Source organism: Oncorhynchus mykiss, chromosome 10 (assembly GCF_013265735.2).
Source record: "Oncorhynchus mykiss isolate Arlee chromosome 10, USDA_OmykA_1.1, whole genome shotgun sequence".
Classification (NCBI taxonomy): domain Eukaryota; kingdom Metazoa; phylum Chordata; class Actinopteri; order Salmoniformes; family Salmonidae; genus Oncorhynchus; species Oncorhynchus mykiss.
The window spans coordinates 43,589,768-43,608,895 of record NC_048574.1 but is presented as its reverse complement, the minus strand read 5'-3'; the positions used below and the strand labels follow the sequence as shown (position 1 = coordinate 43,608,895).

At 41.9% G+C, this 19,128-nt stretch overlaps 1 protein-coding gene across 1 annotated transcript in view; it reads right to left on the bottom strand.

Moving 5' to 3' along the window:
* Positions 1–19,128, bottom strand: part of LOC110533958 (transmembrane protein 164) — a 47,016-nt gene that overhangs the window by 4,355 nt on the left and 23,533 nt on the right. Inside the window, exons 4-5 of the mRNA XM_021618555.2 lie at positions 5,369–5,447; positions 1,362–1,462 (exon numbers count right to left, since the gene is read on the bottom strand). Of these exons, the coding sequence (XP_021474230.1) occupies positions 1,362–1,462; positions 5,369–5,447 (180 nt within the window). The remainder of the gene's footprint in view (positions 1–1,361; positions 1,463–5,368; positions 5,448–19,128) is intronic.

Here is a 19,128-nt window from a genome sequence, read left to right as displayed (position 1 = left end):
TGGCTACGTTACTTTGAAGCAAGGTAAGACATTCCTCATTTGAAGTAAATTAAAACGTTCAGGTTCCAAACAATTAGACTGCCTGAAGCTCCCAATGTAAAGTGGTGGGTGACGCGCTGATAGCCTGCCTACCGTTGACTATAGCCTACCGTTGACTATAGCCTACCGTTGACTATAGCCTACCGTTGACTATAGCCTACCGTTGACTATAGCCTACCGTTGACTATAGCCTACCGTTGACTATAGCCTACCGTTGACTATAGCCTACCGTTGACTATAGCCTACCGTTGACTATAGCCTACCGTTGACTATAGCCTACCGTTGACTATAGCCTACCGTTGACTATAGCCTACCGTTGACTTTAGCCTACCGTTGACTATAGCCTACCGTTGACTATAGCCTACCGTTGACTATAGCCTACCGTTGACTATAGCCTACCGTTGACTATAGCCTACCGTTGACTATAGCCTACCGTTGACTATAGCCTACCGTTGACTATAGCCTACCGTTGACTATAGCCTACCGTTGACTATAGCCTACCGTTGACTATAGCCTACCGTTGACTATAGCCTACCGTTGACTTTAGCCTACCGTTGACTTTAGCCTACCGTTGACTTTAGCCTACCGTTGACTTTAGCCTACCGTTGACTTTAGCCTACCGTTGACTTTAGCCTACCGTTGACTTTAGCCTACCGTTGACTTTAGCCTACCGTTGACTTTAGCCTACCGTTGACTATAGCCTACCGTTGACTATAGCCTACCGTTGACTATAGCCTACCGTTGACTATAGCCTACCGTTGACTTTAGCCTACCGTTGACTATAGCCTACCGTTGACTATAGCCTACCGTTGACTATAGCCTATGCACTCGAATGGAGAATGGGAGGCGCGCTTTAAATACGAGTTGAGATTGAGAAATAGTAGCTCTTAAAATCGTGACCATCAAAATAGTTAACACGCGATTGCATATAGAATTGTTATGTCTTGTGCAGAAGAGGTCTGTGGTACCTCAGACAAGTGATGGGCCAACCCCAATCCTCAAACTAAAGTCTGTATGCTGTGTGCATGTGATAAAATACATGACGACTAAAGACAATACACACGCGTTAATTTAATTCCACTAAATGATGTACATTTCCCTATAGATGTAAACACGACCAGTCAAATGTACTTTCGGCTGATAAACATTTAATGGTTAACCTCCCTAGCATCAATATATGATCTATGTCTATAGGGTACAAATCTTGTCAACATCCTGTATTTCTGTGTCATGTGCCTCATGTTACTGGGCCTCTCCTTTAAGAGCGAGGGGAGCCGTTTCACCAAGTGTCCAGTAGAGGGCTCCCTCAATTAGTCTCTTACCAGGCCCAGGCCCTGCAGGAACAGGAAGTGATAGAGGAACAAGATGCCAGTGGAGAGGATAGCCCACCACATGTCCCCTAAGGGCTCCGGCTTGTACACACCTGCAGTGGGAGAGAATAGACAATGTATGAACATTATACAAAAAACAGAGCTGAAGATCCTGTTATGGATTGCTTTCAGTTTATTGGCAGGGAGATGAATCACTATTGGTATTCTTACTCCCCCTTCAAAGAATACAGCTGGCAATGGATATTTTTCTTCAAGAGACCATGCTTTCCCACTTTGATCAAAACCAGTGCTGACTAGGGATGGTGGTGTCGAGCTTGTTTGCTGTTTCACAAGCATAATCACATGGAGCCTTTGCATTCACGAGGCCCTTCCTACCCCTAGATCCTCATGTAACCCTCCTCCTCTCTCTGAGCCTGTGGGTGTCTCCAACAGAGGATTGATTGAAAACAGGTCCATGTGTTGAGGCATTTTTCCACCCCTGTGCTCTAGTGGAGACAGAGTCAATTAAGTCCGGGCCAGAGAGAGACAGCCCAGCAGCACAGAGCCAGGAACAGAGTGGAAGGGTGGGGAGGGGAGGGGGAGCTGAGGGAACAAGCCCTCCATTCATTGTTCCCTCGCTTGCTCTCAACCCAAAGCCCAGTGGACTAGATAGCACTCTACCATCACAATGCACAGAGAGCCAGTACAGACACCCAGATACACAGAGATTCCTTATCACCGAGTCATCATGAGCTTGGCTAGGACTCTGAGCTCTCTCTTTGTCTCACTGCCATTTCACATCAGCCATTGGAGCAGAATGCATAGACATGGAGTTCCCCTCCCCGCTTTTGGGACTCGGGGCAGAGTGACTCACAAATTCCACTGTATAATTGACAGAGCAGTATCCTATCAAATACAGATGTTGCCACCAGGCAACATGAAGTCATAACGTACTGTGAACTCCTCTACAGTACAGCTATGGGCTTGGTTGCACTGTAGCTGTGTTTAGCTCACCTCCACCCAGCTCTTTGGAAAGCAACTTTTCATTTATACATCTACAACACATTGAAACTGCTATGACAGCCCACCCCTATTGTTTAGGGATATGAATCCTTCCTTATGTTCAAAGATATGTTACACGTACGGGTATGATACGGACTTGGTTGTTCCAAATCGGTGTGAATTTGTTAGGAGCCAGGGTGTTCGTGATCTTACCGATTTTCTTTCAAGTGGTCACATTTTAAGCAGTTTAGCTTAACTGTATTGGAGAGAAATAGTAAATCACAGATCGAGAGCTCATTCAATTCTCTTCGTTCAAATTGTAGTCCAGACTTTTGTTGTCAGTTGGGGAGCTCATTTGAACAACGCAGGCCACCATAGTGTTTTCTTCTGAATTGTTGTCAGGTAAATGATTACCTCTTATTCGTAACCATATTATATGTTCTGCTTTGGATGTTAAACATCTTTTTTTTTAAATGACAGCAAGCTGGCAGGCATATTCACTGTCATTTCAACCTCTCCTTGTTCCAGTCTAATCTCCACATGTTTTAAGCTTACCACCATCGTTCCTGTTCCCAAGAACTTGAAGGCTTCGTGCCACAATGACTACCGGCCTGTAGCACTCACATTTGTAGTCATGAAGTGCTTTGAGAGGCTGGTTATGGCACACAACTCCATCATCCCAGACACCCTAGACCCACTCCAGGGAGTAGTGCGTACACCCCAGTACATCACTGGGGCCAAGCTTCCTGCCATCCAGGATCTCTATACCAGACGGTGTCAGAGGAAGGCCCTAAAAATGGTCAAAAAAAAAAAGACTCCAGCCTCCCTAGTCATAGACTGTTCTCTCTCCTACCGCACAGCAAGTGTTACCGGAGCGCCAAGTCTAGGTCCAAAAGGCTTCTTAACAGCTTCTATCCCCAAGCCATAAGACTACTAAACAGCTAATCAAATGGCTACCCAGACTATTTGCATTCCCCCCCCCCCCCCCCCGTTTCTTTTACACTGCTGCTACTCTGTTTATTATCCATTCATAGTCACTTTACCTACATGCACATTTTACCTCAATTACCTCGACTAACCGGTGCCCCCGCGCAATGACTCTGTACTGGTACCCCCTGTATATAGCCTCCACATTGACTCTGTACTGGTACCCCCTGTATATAGCCTCCACATTGACTCTGTACTGGTACACCCTGTATATAGCCTCCACATTGACTCTGTACTGGTACCCCCTGTATATAGCCTCCACATTGACTCTGTACTGGTACCCCCTGTATATAGCCTCCACATTGACTCTGTACTGGTACCCCCTGTATATAGCCTCCACATTGACTCTGTACTGGTACCCCCTGTATATAGCCTCCACATTGACTCTGTACTGGTACCCCCGTTACTGTTATTTTACTGCTGCCCTTTAATTATTTGTTACTTTTATTTTTGACTTCTCTATTTTTTACTTAACACTTATTTTTCTTAACTGCATTGTTGGTTAAGGGCTTGTAAGTAAGCATTTCACTGTTGTATTTGGCGCATGTGACAAATACAATTTGATTTGAATTTGCATACCGCCCAAACAGATCCAATTGCACTTCCGGGCCGACCCCAGGTAGTGAAGGTAGGCAACAACACCTCCGCCATGCTGATCCTCAACACCTGGGGCCCCACAGGGGCTCCCCGTTCACAACTCCCCGTTCACCCACAATTGTGTGGCCACACATGACTCCAACATCAAGTTCTGACTACACAAAGGTGGTAGGCCTGATCACCAGCGACGATGACACAGCCTACAGGGAGGTAGGTCAGTGACCTGTCAGTGTGGTGTTGGAACAACAACCTCTCCCTCAGTAAGACCGAGGAGCTGACACACGCACGGTCGTGAAGAAGGCAGGTTGAACAGGTTTGGCATGGGCCCTCAAATCCTCAAAAAGGTTCTACAGCGGTACCATTGAGACAATCTTGACTGGCTGCATCACTGCTTGGTGTGGCAATATCACCGCCCTCGATTACATGGCGCTACAGAGGGTGGTGCGGCCAGTCCAGTACATCACTGGGACCAAGCTCCCTGCCATCCAGGACCTCTATATCAGGCGGTGTGAAAGGAATGTCGGGAAAATCTCCAGCCACTCAAGCCATAGACTGTTCTCTCTGCTTCAGCACAGCAAACGATACCAGTATATCAAATCTGACACTAACAGGCTCCTCAACAGTTTCTATCCCCAAGCCATAAAACTGAAAAATGGCTAATTAAATAGCTACACAGACTGGAGTTGACCCTTGTATTTAATTTTTACACTGCACATTCACATGGCCCTACACACGTATGCAACTGACACACACACACAGTCACTTCATCATTGGTCACACACACACACACTCACCATATCTATCTCTATCATTCCAGTATCCCTGCACATCGTACCTATGGTACTGGAACTGACCCTGTATAAAGTATGCTTAATTGGGGCGGCAGGGTAGCCTAGTGGTTAGAGCGTTGCACTAGTAACTGGAAGGTTGCAAGTTCAAATCCCCGAGCTGACAAGGTACAAATCTGTCGTTCTGCCCCTGAACAGGCAGTTAACCCACTGTTCCTAGGCCGTCATTGAAAATAAGAATTTGTTCTTAACTGACTTGCCTGGTAAAATAAAGAAAAAATACTTTCTCGTGTTCTATTTTTATTGGTGTGTTTTTGTTCTACCTTAACTTATTGTTATTGATTACTGCATTGTTGGGTTTATAGGTTGCAAGAAAGGTCTTTCAATGTACTTATGCATGTGACCATTAAACTTGAAACTGGTTGCAAGAATGGCATCTCTACACTAGATGGCAGTCTGTCAGTTTTCCCCAGGTCTCCCCCTCTGTCAGTCCAACAATCTCACAACTGGGAGAAGGGTTTCGATTGCTTGAGTTAAGGTAGCAGTGATGAATAACTCGAGATGGTTTAATTTCTAGTGAAGCACCCATGGAATGTTGACAACAGAGCACAGAATTTCATAAGTGCAAAAGAAGGTGGAACGTACCTCCTTTCCTGAAGAGGTATACCGGCACCAGGTAGAGCATGGAATGCTGAATGTAGTAGACCTCCTTCTCAAACGGAAGCTGAACACAGACAAACAGAACAGATGTGTTCAGCATCTACATCAGCTTCATTTCAGCACATACACACATACAAGAGTGTTTGCCTTACTACACTGAATGTTAAACAATGTCCTGCTCTTGCAATTGACATTGTTTGGCTACGGAAAAAAGTTTGACAGCACAATTGTAATCAAAACATGGCTGGCGATTAGTCTGAAGTGCCGTTCTGGTTTCAAATCAGGCTAATTTCCGTCAAAGAAAAAAACAAGAGAACCATTCCCATAGGCATCCGACTGTAACAGCTCTGTAAAATGGCCAGCTAGCCTTAATTAACAGTAAAAATGTGAGAGTGAGATTGTGGCTGGAGAGGAAAAGTGGTGTGTGTAAAGGAAACCCACAGGGTACACTCTCTAGACCAGCAGTAATAATCCATGCTGCTGCAGGGCTGCATGGTCTTAGAGTTGATCACATAACGAAGCTATTCTTTACACTGAATGCTATCAATTCCTGTCCATATGGTGACTTCTTTAATGCATTTACATCTAGGAGGAAAGAACGATAGAAAACACTATGACCATAGATCAGCGGTATTTAAAGTCGGGGAAATGTTAGATTTTTTTTTGTTGAAACAAATAATTGAAAAGCACAGATTATTGTATGGGACAATATACAAAGGTTTTTGAGAAAGATAAGAAAACAATAACTGAGTACACGTATTTATTGGTCTCTTTTCATTTTGATAAAAGATTAAAATGTAATGAATTTAAGGTTTTTTGTTGATGTAAAAATCTAAATTTGTCATTAGATTTGGGGTGGGGTCGGGAGAAATTCTTGTGGGGACAAGAAAATGGGGTCCCTGCTAAAAAAAAGTTAGAATACCACTGCCTTAGGTGATCGGTTATGACCTTATACATGACTGTGTCTGTAGCGTAGACACAGAACTCTCCTCCAGCCTGCACAGACAGACGGGTGGGTGTGTGTGTGTGGAGCCTCAGTGTTGGTCAGGGGTTCCTGAGAGTTGCCGGTCACGTGCTTCTGTGGTTACTGGGCCAACACAAACCCTGCCTGCCTGCCAGACCACAATAAAAGGAGGTAGGAATTGGTGCCACAGACCAAGAACAGGTTAAGGGAACTCAAGTGTACTGAACAAGGCCAAAGTCACATTATGAGGCCTTAGTTACGTAAGTAGCCTCGGTCTTTAATGTTCAATTCCCCCTCCTATACATGAATTACAGTTGACAGCGTGGCTGGAATCCTTGACTTGAGACATTCAAAGGGTGCATTTACTTCCTAATAAGACAAATATTCTGAATGAACTAAAACAATTCTAAATGATTATTGCGTATCAGAATGACTAAAAAAAAGTTATATATATATATATATATATATATAAAAATAATTATAAAAATAAATAAATAACAAAAAAATCGGTCCAAACTGGACGCCACAGATTTGGGTATTGTGAACTGAACTAGCAGAATGTGTTGTACGGTCTGGTTATTTACCACCATGTTTGGGTACAGATTTGGGTATTGTGAACTGAACTAGCAGAATGTGTTGTACGGTCTGGTTATTTACCACCATGTTTGGGTACAGATTTGGGTATTGTGAACTGAACTAGCAGAATGTGTTGTACGGTCTGGTTATTTACCACCATGTTTGGGTACAGATTTGGGTATTGTGAACTGAACTAGCAGAATGTGTTGTACGGTCTGGTTATTTACCACCATGTTTGGGTACAGATTTGGGTATTGTGAACTGAACTAGCAGAATGTGTTGTACGGTCTGGTTATTTACCACCATGTTTGGGTACAGATTTGGGTATTGTGAACTGAACTAGCAGAATGTGTTGTACGGTCTGGTTATTTACCACCATGTTTGGGTACAGATTTGGGTATTGTGAACTGAACTAGCAGAATGTGTTGTACGGTCTGGTTATTTACCACCATGTTTGGGTACAGATTTGGGTATTGTGAACTGAACTAGCAGAATGTGTTGTACGGTCTGGTTATTTACCACCATGTTTGGGTACAGATTTGGGTATTGTGAACTGAACTAGCAGAATGTGTTGTACGGTCTGGTTATTTACCACCATGTTTGGGTACAGATTTGGGTATTGTGAACTGAACTAGCAGAATGTGTTGTACGGTCTGGTTATTTACCACCATGTTTGGGTACAGATTTGGGTATTGTGAACTGAACTAGCAGAATGTGTTGTACGGTCTGGTTATTTACCACCATGTTTGCTTTGTTAACTTAATTAGAAATAAAGTATACAGTGCCTTCAGAAAGTATTCACACCACTTGACTTTTTCCACATTTTGTGTAACAGAATGAATTTAAAACATACTAAATTGAGATTGTCACTGGCCTACACACACACATACATAGAACCCCATAATATCAAAAGTGGAATTATGTTTTTAGAAACTTTTACAAATGCATTAAAAATGAAATGCTTAAATGCCTCGAGTCAGTAAGTATTCAACACTGTCGTTATGGCATGCCTAAATAAATTCAGGAGTACAAATTTACTTAACAAGTCACTTAATAAGTAGTGTGACGACCCTCCCACTGTCTGCCAAATTCTCTCTTTGCTCTTGTTTTCCTTATTAGAAGGTTGGTGGGCGTAGCCGGGAGGGTCATCAGCGAAATGGGACACACCTGGGCTCGGGTGTGTCCTGGGGATAAATACACCTTTCCCTCATTCATTGAGGAGACTCACTGTTGGAATTTGGTTATGGCCTTTTTGTAGTAGCTGTTTTGTGTGTTTGCTTTGGCATCTCTCAACACTCCTCATTATCACATCTAGGCACGCAATCACTGACTACACACCCCATTGTTACTTGTTTATAGTTAAACAAATGTATTTATGAACTAAAGGTATCTCCACGTTTTCTCCTTTTTGTTACAGGCTACAAGCCGGTTTGTGACAGTAGCATGGACTCACTGTGTGCAATAGTATTTAACACATTTTTATTGACTACCTATTCTCTGTACCCCACACATACAGAAAATTGTAAGGTCCCTTAGTCGAGCAGTGAATTTCAACCAAAGACCAGGGAGGTTTTCAATGCCTCGCAAAGAAGGGTACCTATTGGAAGATGGATAATTTTTTTTTTTTTAAAGCAGAAATTGAATATCCCTTTCATCATAGTGAAGTTAAATATTTTTGATTGTGTATCAGTACATCCAGTCACTACAAAGATACAGACGTCTTTCCTAACTCAGTAGCCGGTGAGGAAGGAAAGCGCTCAGGGATTTCACCATGAGGCCAATGGTGACTTTAAAACAGTTACAGTTTAATGGCTAAGACAGGAAGAAACAGGATGGATCAACATTGTAGTTACTCCACAATACTAACCTAAACAACAGAGTAAATAGGAAGCCTGTACAGACTAAAAAAATATTCCTAAACATTCATCCTGTTTGCAATAAGGCACTATACGGCTCCTGAGTGGCGCAGTGGTCTAAGGCACTGCATCTCATTGCTAGAGGCGTCACCACAGACTCTGGTTTGATTCCAGGCTGTATCACAACAGGCCGTGATTGGGAGTCCCATAGGGTGGCACACAATTGGCCCAACGTCATTAGGGTTTGGCCGTGGTAGGCCGTCATTGTAAATAAGAATTTGTTCTTAACGGACTTGCCTAGTTACATTTTTTAACATTTAAGTAAAATTGCTAAACATTTGGCAAAGAAATTAACTTTATGTCAAGAATACAAAGTGTTATGTTTGGGGCAAATCCAACACATCACTGAGTACCACACTTTTTTTCAAGCATGGTGGAGGCTGCATCATGTTGTTGGTATGCTCATCATCGGCAAGGACTAGGACTAATTTTTTAAATAAAAATAAACGGAATAGAGTTAAGCACATAAAAAAATCCTAGAGGAAAACCTGGTTCAGTCTGCTTTCCAACAGACACTGGGAGACAAATCAACTTTCAGCAGGTCAATAACCTAAAACACAAGCCCAAATATACACTGGAGTTACTTACCAAGACGGCATTGAATGTTCCAGAGTGGCCTAGATACCGTTTTGACTCAAAATCAATGGCAAGACTTGAAAATGGTTTTCTAGCAAAGCTCAACAACCAACTTGACAGAGCTTGAAGAATTTTCAAAAGAATGTGCAAATACAGTGCCTTGCGAAAGTATTCGGCCCCCTTGAACTTTGCAACCTTTTGCCACATTTCAGGCTTCAAACAAAGATATAAAACTGTATTTTTATGTGAAGAATCAACAACAAGTGGGACACAATCATGAAGTGGAACGACATTTATTGGATATTTCAAACTTTAACAAATCAAAAACTGAAAAATTGGGCGTGCAAAATTATTCAGCCCCTTTACTTTCAGTGCAGCAAACTCTCTCCAGAAGTTCAGTGAGGATCTCTGAATGATCCAATGTTGACCTAAATGACTAATGATGATAAATACAATCCACCTGTGTGTAATCAAGTCTCCGTATAAATGCACCTGCACTGTGATAGTCTCAGAGGTCCGTTAAAAGCGCAGAGAGCATCATAAAGAACAAGGAACACACCAGGCAGGTCCGAGATACTGTTGTGAAGAAGTTTAAAGCTGGATTTGGATACAAAAAGATTTCCCAAGCTTTAAACATCCCAAGGAGCACTGTGCAAGCGATAATATTGAAATGGACGGAGTATCAGACCATTGCAAATCTACCAAGACCTGGCCGTCCCTCTAAACTTTCAGCTCATACAAGGAGAAGACTGATCAGAGATGCAGCCAAGAGGCCCATCACTCTGGATGAACTGCAGAGATCTGCAGCTGAGGTGGGAGACTCTGTCCATAGGACAACAATCAGTCGTATATTGCACAAATCTGGCCTTTATGGAAGAGTGGCAAGAAGAAAGACATTTCTTAAAGATATCCATAAAAAGTGTTGTTTAAAGTTTGCCACAAGCCACCTGGGAGACACACCAAACATGTGGAAGAAGGTGCTCTGGTCAGATGAAACCAAAATTGAACTTTTTGGCAACAATGCAAAACGTTATGTTTGGCGTAAAAGCAATAGAGCTCATCACCCTGAACACACCATCCCCACTGTCAAACATGGTCGTGGCAGCATCATGGTTTGGGCCTGCTTTTCTCCAGCAGGGACAGGGAAGATGGTTAAAATTGATGGGAAGATGGATGGAGCCAAATACAGGACCATTCTGGAAGACCTGAGACAGGGACGGAGATTTGTCTTCCAACAAGACAATGATCCAAAACATAAAGCAAAATCTACAATGGAATGGTTCAAAAATAAACATATCTAGGAGTTAGAATGGCCAAGTCAAAGTCCAGACCTGAATCCAATCGAGAATCTGTGGAAAGAACTGAAAACTGCTGAACACAAATGCTCTCCATCCGACCTCACTGAGCTCGAGCTGTTTTGCAAGGAGGAATAGGAAAAAATGTCAGTCTCTCGATGTGCAAAACTGATAGACATACCCCAAGCGACTTACAGCTGTAATCGCAGCAAAAGGTGGCGCTACAAAGTATTAACTTAAGGGGGCTGAATAATTTTGCACGCCCAATTTTTCAGTTTTTGATTTGTTAAAAAAGTTTGAAATATCCAATAAATGTCGTTCCACTTCATGATTGTGTCCCACTTGTTGTTGATTCTTCACAAAAAAATACAGTTTTATATCTTTATGTTTGAAGCCTGAAATGTGGCAAAAGGTCGCAAAGTTCAAGGTGGCCGAATACTTTCGCAAGGCACTGTATAGTACAATCCAGGTGTTCAAAGCTCTTTAGAGACTTACCCAGAAAGACTCACAGCTGTAATCAATCAAATGTATTTATAAAGCCCTTCTTACATCGGCTGATATCACAAAGTGCTGTACAGAAACCCAGCCTAAAACCCCAAACAGCAAGCAATGCAGGCGTAGAAGCACAGTGACTAGGAAAAACTCCCTAGAAAGGCTGGAACCTAGGAAGAAACCAAGAGGGGAACAACCATATGAGGGGTGGCCAGTCCTCTTCTGGCTGTGCTGGGTGGAAATTATAACATAACATGGCCAAGATGTTCAAATGTTGATAGATGACAAGCAGGGTCAAATAATAATAATAATAATCACTGCCAAGGTGATTCTAATATGTATTGACTCAGGAGTGTGAACAGTGGTGTAAAGTACTTAAGTAAAAATACTTTAAAGTACTACTTAAGTAGTTTTTTGGGGGGGTATCTGTACTTTACTATTTGACAAATTTTACTCCACTACCTCAAGAACACAGTTTGGAACCACCAAGACTCTTCCTAGAGCTGGCCGCCCAGCCAAACTGAGCAGTCCTAGGAAGAAGAGCCTTGGTCAGGGAAGTGACCAAGAACCCAATGGAACCTGATAGAGCTCCAGAGCTCCTCTGTGGAGATGGGAGAACCTTCCAGATGGACAACCATCTCTGCAGAACACCTCCAAATCAGGCCTTTATGGTAGAGTGGCCAGATGGAAGCCACTCCTCAGTAAAAGGCACATGACAGGCCGCTTGGAGTTTGTCAAAAGGCATCTAAAGGCCACTCAGACCATGAGAAACAAGATTCTCTGGTCTGACGAAACCAAGATTGAACTCTTTGTCCTGAATGCCAAGCGTCAGATCTGCAGGAAACCTGGCACTTGAACACCTCTGGAGAGACCTGAAAATAGCTGTCCAGCGACGCTCCCCATCCAACCTGACAGAGCTTGAGAGCATCTACCGAGAAGAATGGGAGAAACTCCCCAAATACAGATGTGCCCAGTTTGTAGCATCATACCAAAGAAGACACAAGGCTGTAATCACTACCAAAAGGTGCTTCAACAAAGCACTGAGTAAAGGGTTGGAATACTTATGTAAATGTGATATTTCGGTTTTTGCTTTGTCATTATGGGGTATTGCGTGTAGATTGTTTTTTTCTCTCATCAATTTCGTCCATTTTAGAATAAGGCTGTAACGTCACAAAATGTGGCAAAAGTAAAAGGGGTCTGAATACTTTCTGAAGGCATTAGAAATCCTTATGGATACGATGACTGATGACACTAAAACAAACCCCATAAATTATGTGTGAGTGAGACCATGCCCCATATAGTCCATGGGGAGGAGAGAGAGACCGTGGGTGTTTCTCAATATGCATACTACAGTGCTCCACACTCATGCGCCGAGTGCATTCTCCGAGGACGAGAGTGTGGAGAACACATCAAACATTTCATTTGAGAAGCATGCCCACTCCTCCTACTGTATTACCTCATGCTGCACCTCCCATTCACTGAACCTTCTTCCAGCCAGGACAATGGCAATAGAGACGAACAAAGATATAACACAAAGCAAAAGTTTTCATAATTCTCAGCTAGCATTTGCCTTGATGACAGCTTTGCACACTTTTTGCATTCTCTCAACCATCTTCACCTGGAATGCTTTCCAACAGTCTTTGAGTTCCCACATAAGCTGAGCACTTGTTGGCTGCTTTTCCTTCCCTCTGCGGTCCAACTCATCCATCTCAATTGGGTTGAGGTTGGGTGATTGTGGAGGCCAAGTCATCTGATGCAGTACTCTATCACTCTCCTTCTTGGTCAAATAGCCCTTACACAGCCTGGAGGTGTGTTGGGTCATTGTCCTGTTGAAAAACAAATGATAGTGGGACTAAGCACAAACCAGATGGGATGGCGTATCGCTGCAGAATGCTGTGGTAGCCATGCTGGTTAAGTGTGCCTTGAATTCTAAATAAATCACTGACAGTGTCACCAGCAAAGCACCCCACACCACCTCCTCCATGCTTCGCAGTGGGAACCACACATGTGGAGATTGTTCGTTCACCTACACTGAGTCTCACAAAGACACGGCGGTTTTAACGAAAAATCACAAATTTCGATTCATCAGACCAAAGGACATATGTCCACCTGTCTAATGTTCATTGCTTGTGTTCCTTGGCCCAAGCAAGTCTCTTCTTATTGGTGTCCTTTAGTAGTGGTTTCTTTGCAGCAATTCGACCATGAACACCTGATTCAAGCAGTCTCCTCTGAACAGTTGATGTTGAGATGTGTCTGTTACTTGAACTCTGTGAAGCATTCATTTGGACTGCAATCTGAGGTGCAGTTAACTCTAATTAACTTATCCTCAGAGGTAACTCTGGGTCTTCCATTCCGGTGGCGGTCCTCATGAGAGCCAGTTTCATCATGGCTTTTGCGACTGCACTTGAAACTTTCAAAGTTCTTGAAATATTCTGGATTGACTGACCCTGTCTTAAAGTAATGATGGACTGTCATTTCTCTTTACTTATTTGAGCTGCTAAAGGAAAGAAATTCAATAAATTTAATTTAACAAGACAGACCTGTTAATTGAAATGCATTCCAGGTGACTACCTCATTCAGCTGGATGAGGGAATGCCAAGAGTGTGGAAAGCTGTCATCAAGGCAAAGGTTGGCTACTTTGAAGAACCTCAAATATATTGTGATTTTTTTAACACTTTTTTGGTTACTACATGATTCCATGTGTGTTATTTCATAGTGTTGATGTCTTCACTATTATTCTACAAAGTAAAAAATAGTAAAAATAAAGAAAAACCCTGGAATGAGTAGGTATCCAAACTATTGACTGGTACTGTATTTCTCTGCACACTTTCCGTTGAAGCTTGCAGCAATGCATGCTTCAACATATGTACAAACGGAGTACGCATTTGAAAAGAGCCCTCCGTGCTCCGTTTTGTACGGTAGTATGTATTTTGAGAAACACCCAGTGTGTACCTCACTGTGACGACCCTCCCACTCTGTCTGCCGTATTCTGTCCCTTTGCTCATTTTCCTTAATAGGATGTCGGTGGGCGGAGCCGTGTGGGCGGAGCCGGGAGGGTCGTCAGCTAAATGGTCCCGGGATAAATACACCTCTTCCCCATTCATTGGGGGGGGGGGGGGGGGGGGGGGGGGGACGGACGGACTCTCTCCATGCAGACACTGATAGATTTTGGTTGTGTCATTTTTGTGCCCGTTTTGTTTGTTTGCTTTGGCACCTTTCAACACCCCTCATTATCACATTTATGCACGCAACCACTCACTTACACTACTGATTTAATGACTACACACACACACACCATTGTTAATTGTATTCAGTTTACTTCAGTTAATAAATATATTTTTGTTATTCCTTATCTCCACGTTGTCTCCCTTTTTGTTACGAACTTTGAGCCGGTTCGTGACACTCACCAAAATAGGACAGGAACCAAGCGACTGAGTAATGAATCTGAGACACTTTCATAATCATCTGACCCGATGGTATTCTAAATCAATAGCATCAGGTACAGGTTCACTTCCAATCAAACCTACAGGAACTCATCACAACACCTCTAAAAACAAATGGTAATAATACAGATAAGGCAGAATTCTTAAGACAAATTAATCCTTGCATACTGTGTTGCCAGAGCCTGTTCAGGGGCAGCCAACACCATTGAATTTAGTCTTGTGCAAGAGAAACCAAAGCCCTTTTGAGTCATCAATGGATGAATGTAACAAAATGGGTCTATTAAGGGAACTAAAACAGGCCTAATAAAATTTGGGCTTGGTTTCCATTGATGATATGTGAGTAGTAGCAAGAGACACTATTCCAGAGCAGGGAACAGAGCAACTCTGAAGGGAAAGTGAAATGCAGCAATGAGGACAGAGCGAAGAGGAAGTGGGGGTTGAGGCAGTTTTACAGCTATTCAGTCAGCAGTAGCCAAGTACAGATACTGTAGGGCTCTGCTTTCACTTTGTCGCATTCAATCACAGAGTCCGGAAGGCTCATAAAAACGATCTTCTACGTCACCATGGTTACATTGGGTTGAGACAAGTTGATATTTGCTGAGATGCTTTACAGGGTCTGCAATTGTCAACTAGACAGTTACTTTAGGTTGTCCTCTGGACAAAAGGACAGTATAATTCCTATACCACAAGTCAAGAAGATCCAGCATATTCTTTGTCCTTAAAATGCTTCTTTCAAATAAATATGGCACTTTAACCATAAGCAATGCTAGATGTGTTTTTCAGTGTTTGTATGCATGCACGCACGCACTACAAAAAGAAATGCAACATTTCAAAGATTTTACTGAGTTACAGTTCATAAGGAATTCAGTCAATTTAAATAAATGAATTAGGCCGAAATCTATGAATTTCACGAGTGGGAATACAGATTGGTCACAGATCTCGTCATGGTGTCTCTGTGCATTAAAATTGCAATCGATAGAATGAAAGTGTTCGTTGTCAGTAGCTTATGCCTGCCCATACCATAACCCCACCGCAGTCGTGTAAAGTACTTAAGTAAAAATACTTGAAAGTAGTAAACTAGTGAGGGCCCAAAAATGTGACACTTTTTTTTGCACTGAAACATGCAAAAAAAAAATCCCTGCTAGGAGGGGAAGTTCAGGTTTTAACTAATTAAACAAAAGAATATGATCAGTCTCTGTGTGTAAAATAAGTGATTAATGTGAACCTAACTCACAGCTAAAAAAAATTTTTTTAATAGAAAGCAATCAAATGTTACACTAATATTGCAGTTAGCCATGACAGCCTTTATAATAGAACGCTTGTGACCACACACACATCTAAATATTGCACTTGGGAAAAAAACATTTTAAAGTAGAAATAGAATGAAACAAACAGGCATTCTATTTTTGCTCTATTATAGTTGCCACTATAGTAGACATCGATCAAGTGCACAAGGCTACATGTGCGCAAAAATAAAAGTCAAAGATTTACAAAATTATAATCCCCCCCTCACTCACACGTGTTACGGTCAAATTCAACACAACAAAAACTATGTCTTTGGGCTACACTGTACATTATACACTTTCTGCCTGTGGACATCTGTTCTACTGTACAATGTGCCAGCAGAGCATGATACCCTTTTCTGGCATAATTGATCTCTTTCAGGCACCTTGCATACCCCTTTTATCCACTGTATTGAAGAAGAGGGAAAGAGGGAAGTGTGTGGTGTTCCTTTCAACTCTATAGTGGCATCCAGCTTAAGCCAGGCCCAGCTCCAGCTACACTTCATTCCTAAATCCATTTGTTTAACAAGCAACGCCTCAATTTCACCTAATTCTCTCATTCCGAAAATGAACCACATACTGTAGAGGGAAAACATTAGTTCACAGATAGTAGTTAGTTCGTTAGCTAGTGGTTAGAGAGTTGGACTAGTAACCAGAAGGTTGCAAGTTCAAATCCCCGAGCTGACAAGGTACAAGTCTGTCGTTCTGCCCCCGAACACCCACTGTTGCTAGGCCGTCATTGAAAATAAGAATTTGTTCTTAACTGACTAACTTGCCTAGCTAAATAAAGGTTAAAACAAATAAAATAAAAAATAATTGGTTAGGTTACTAAATGTTAACTCATCTGATGTAACATTAGCTAGCTAACTTTAGCTGTCTGACTTTATTAGCCAACTAATTTTCACACCATAAACTCAATTATTTGATCAGTTAAGTTGGCTAATGTTGCTCAAAATTTCTCTGGCTAGCTAACGGATAATTCGAACCAGCTAGCAAGATACTGAATAATGCTAACAATACTTGTTCCACCACACTTTCTCCCTCACCTCAAACTTTCCAAATGCCAGTTGTTTTTTCGGTTACAGCTCATGAAGTACGCTTCATCACCTTCTCACCCCCGTCTACGTGGTCAGGCTTCTCACCAACCTCTTCATTATCGTTCAGGTGTATTCTGTTTGTAAGTTAATTGGCAAACTGCCTTTCCACTCTCCACTGTCTTTCCAGAGCACGCGCTGATGCTGTAACTAGCAAATTGGTTATCTTTTCAGTCATGTGCTGCATTCTGTTGTAGATTGTACATACTAGATGTCGACCGATTAATCGGAATGGCCGATTAATTAGGGCAGATTTCAAGTTTTCATAACCGATTTGGCCGTTGTTTTTTTTACACCTTTATTTAATCTTTATTTAACTAGGCAAGTCAGTTAAGAACACATTGTTATTTTCAATGACTGCCTAGGAACGGTGGGTTAACTGCCTCGTTCAGGGGCAGAACGACAGATTTGTACCTTGTCAGCTCGGGGGATTCAATCTTGCAACGTTACAGTTAACTAGTCCAACGCTCTAACCACCTGCCTCTCATTGCACTCCACGAGGAGACTGCCTGTTACGCGAATGCAGTAAGCCAAGGTAAGTTGCTAGCTAGCATTATACTTATCTTATAAAAACAATAAATCATAAATCACTAGTTAACTACACATGGTTGATATTACTAGTTTATCTAGCGTTGCATATAATTGATGCGGTGCGTATCGTTGCTCCAATGTATACCTAACCATAAACATCCATGCCTTTCTTAAAATCAATACACAGAAGTATATATTTCTAAACCTGCATATTTAGCTAAAAGAAATCCAGGTTAGCAGGCAATATTAACCAGGTGAAATTGTGTCACTTCTCTTGCATTCATTGCACGCAGAGTCAGTGTATATGCAGTATATGTCAGTGTATATGGTCATTATGACATAACATTGAAGGTTGTGCAATGTAACAGGAATATTTAGACCTATGGATGCCACCCGTTAGATAAAATACGGAACTGTTCCGTATTTCACTGAAAGAATAAACGTCTTGTTTTCAAGATGATGGTTTCCGACCATATTAAATGACCTAAGGCTTATATTTCTGTGTTATCATGTTATAACTAAGTCTATGATTTGATAGAGTAGTCTGACTGAGCGATGGTAGGCAGCAGCAGGCTCGTAATCATTCATTCAAACAGCACTTTCGAGCGTTTGCCAGCAGCTGTTTATGACTTCAAGCCTATCAACTCCGGAGATCAGGCTGGTGTAACCGATGTGAAATGGCTAGCTAGTCAGCGGGGTGCGCGCTAATAGCGTTTCAAATGTCACTCGCTCTGAGACTTGGAGTGGTTGTTCCCCTTGCTCTGCACGGATAACGCTGCTTCGAGGGTGGCTGTCGTTGTGTTCCTGGTTCGAGCCTAGGTAGGAGCGAGGAGAGGGACGGAAGCTATACTGTCACACTGGCAATACTAAAGTGCCTATAAGAACATCCAATAGTCAAAGGTTAATGAAATACAAATGGTATTGAGAGAAATAGTCCTATAATAACTACAACCTAAAACTTCTTACCTGGGAATATTGAAGACTCATGTTAAAAGGAACCACCAGCTTTCATATGTTCTCATGTTCTGAGCAAGGAACTGAAATGTTAGCTTTCTTACATGACACATATTGCACTTTTACTTTCTTTTCCAACACTGTTTTTGCATTATTTAAACCAAATTGAACATGTTTCATTATTTATTTGAGGCTAAATTGATTTTATTGGTGTATTATATTAAGTTAAAATAAGTGGTCATTCAGTATTGTTGTAATTGTCATTATTACAAATAAAATCGGTATCGGCCTTTTTTGGTCCTCCAATAATCGGTATCGGCGTTGAAAAATCATAGTCAGTCGACCTCCATTCTGTTGTTGTGTGAACGACTGGGTTTGAGCCTTGGATACAGACCGTATTGCTCCAAATGCATATCACTTGTTCGCATACAGCCAGTAGTCATCCATCAGAGCGGCCCCTGGCTATCCGTAATTATTATTTTTTTTTTAAAGGTGCCGTTTGGTTTGCTGAATATAAGGAACTTGAAATTATTTTTAAATTTATCTTTTTGATACTTAAGTATATTTTAGCAATTACATTTACTTTTGATACCTAAGTATATTTAAAACCAAATACCTTTA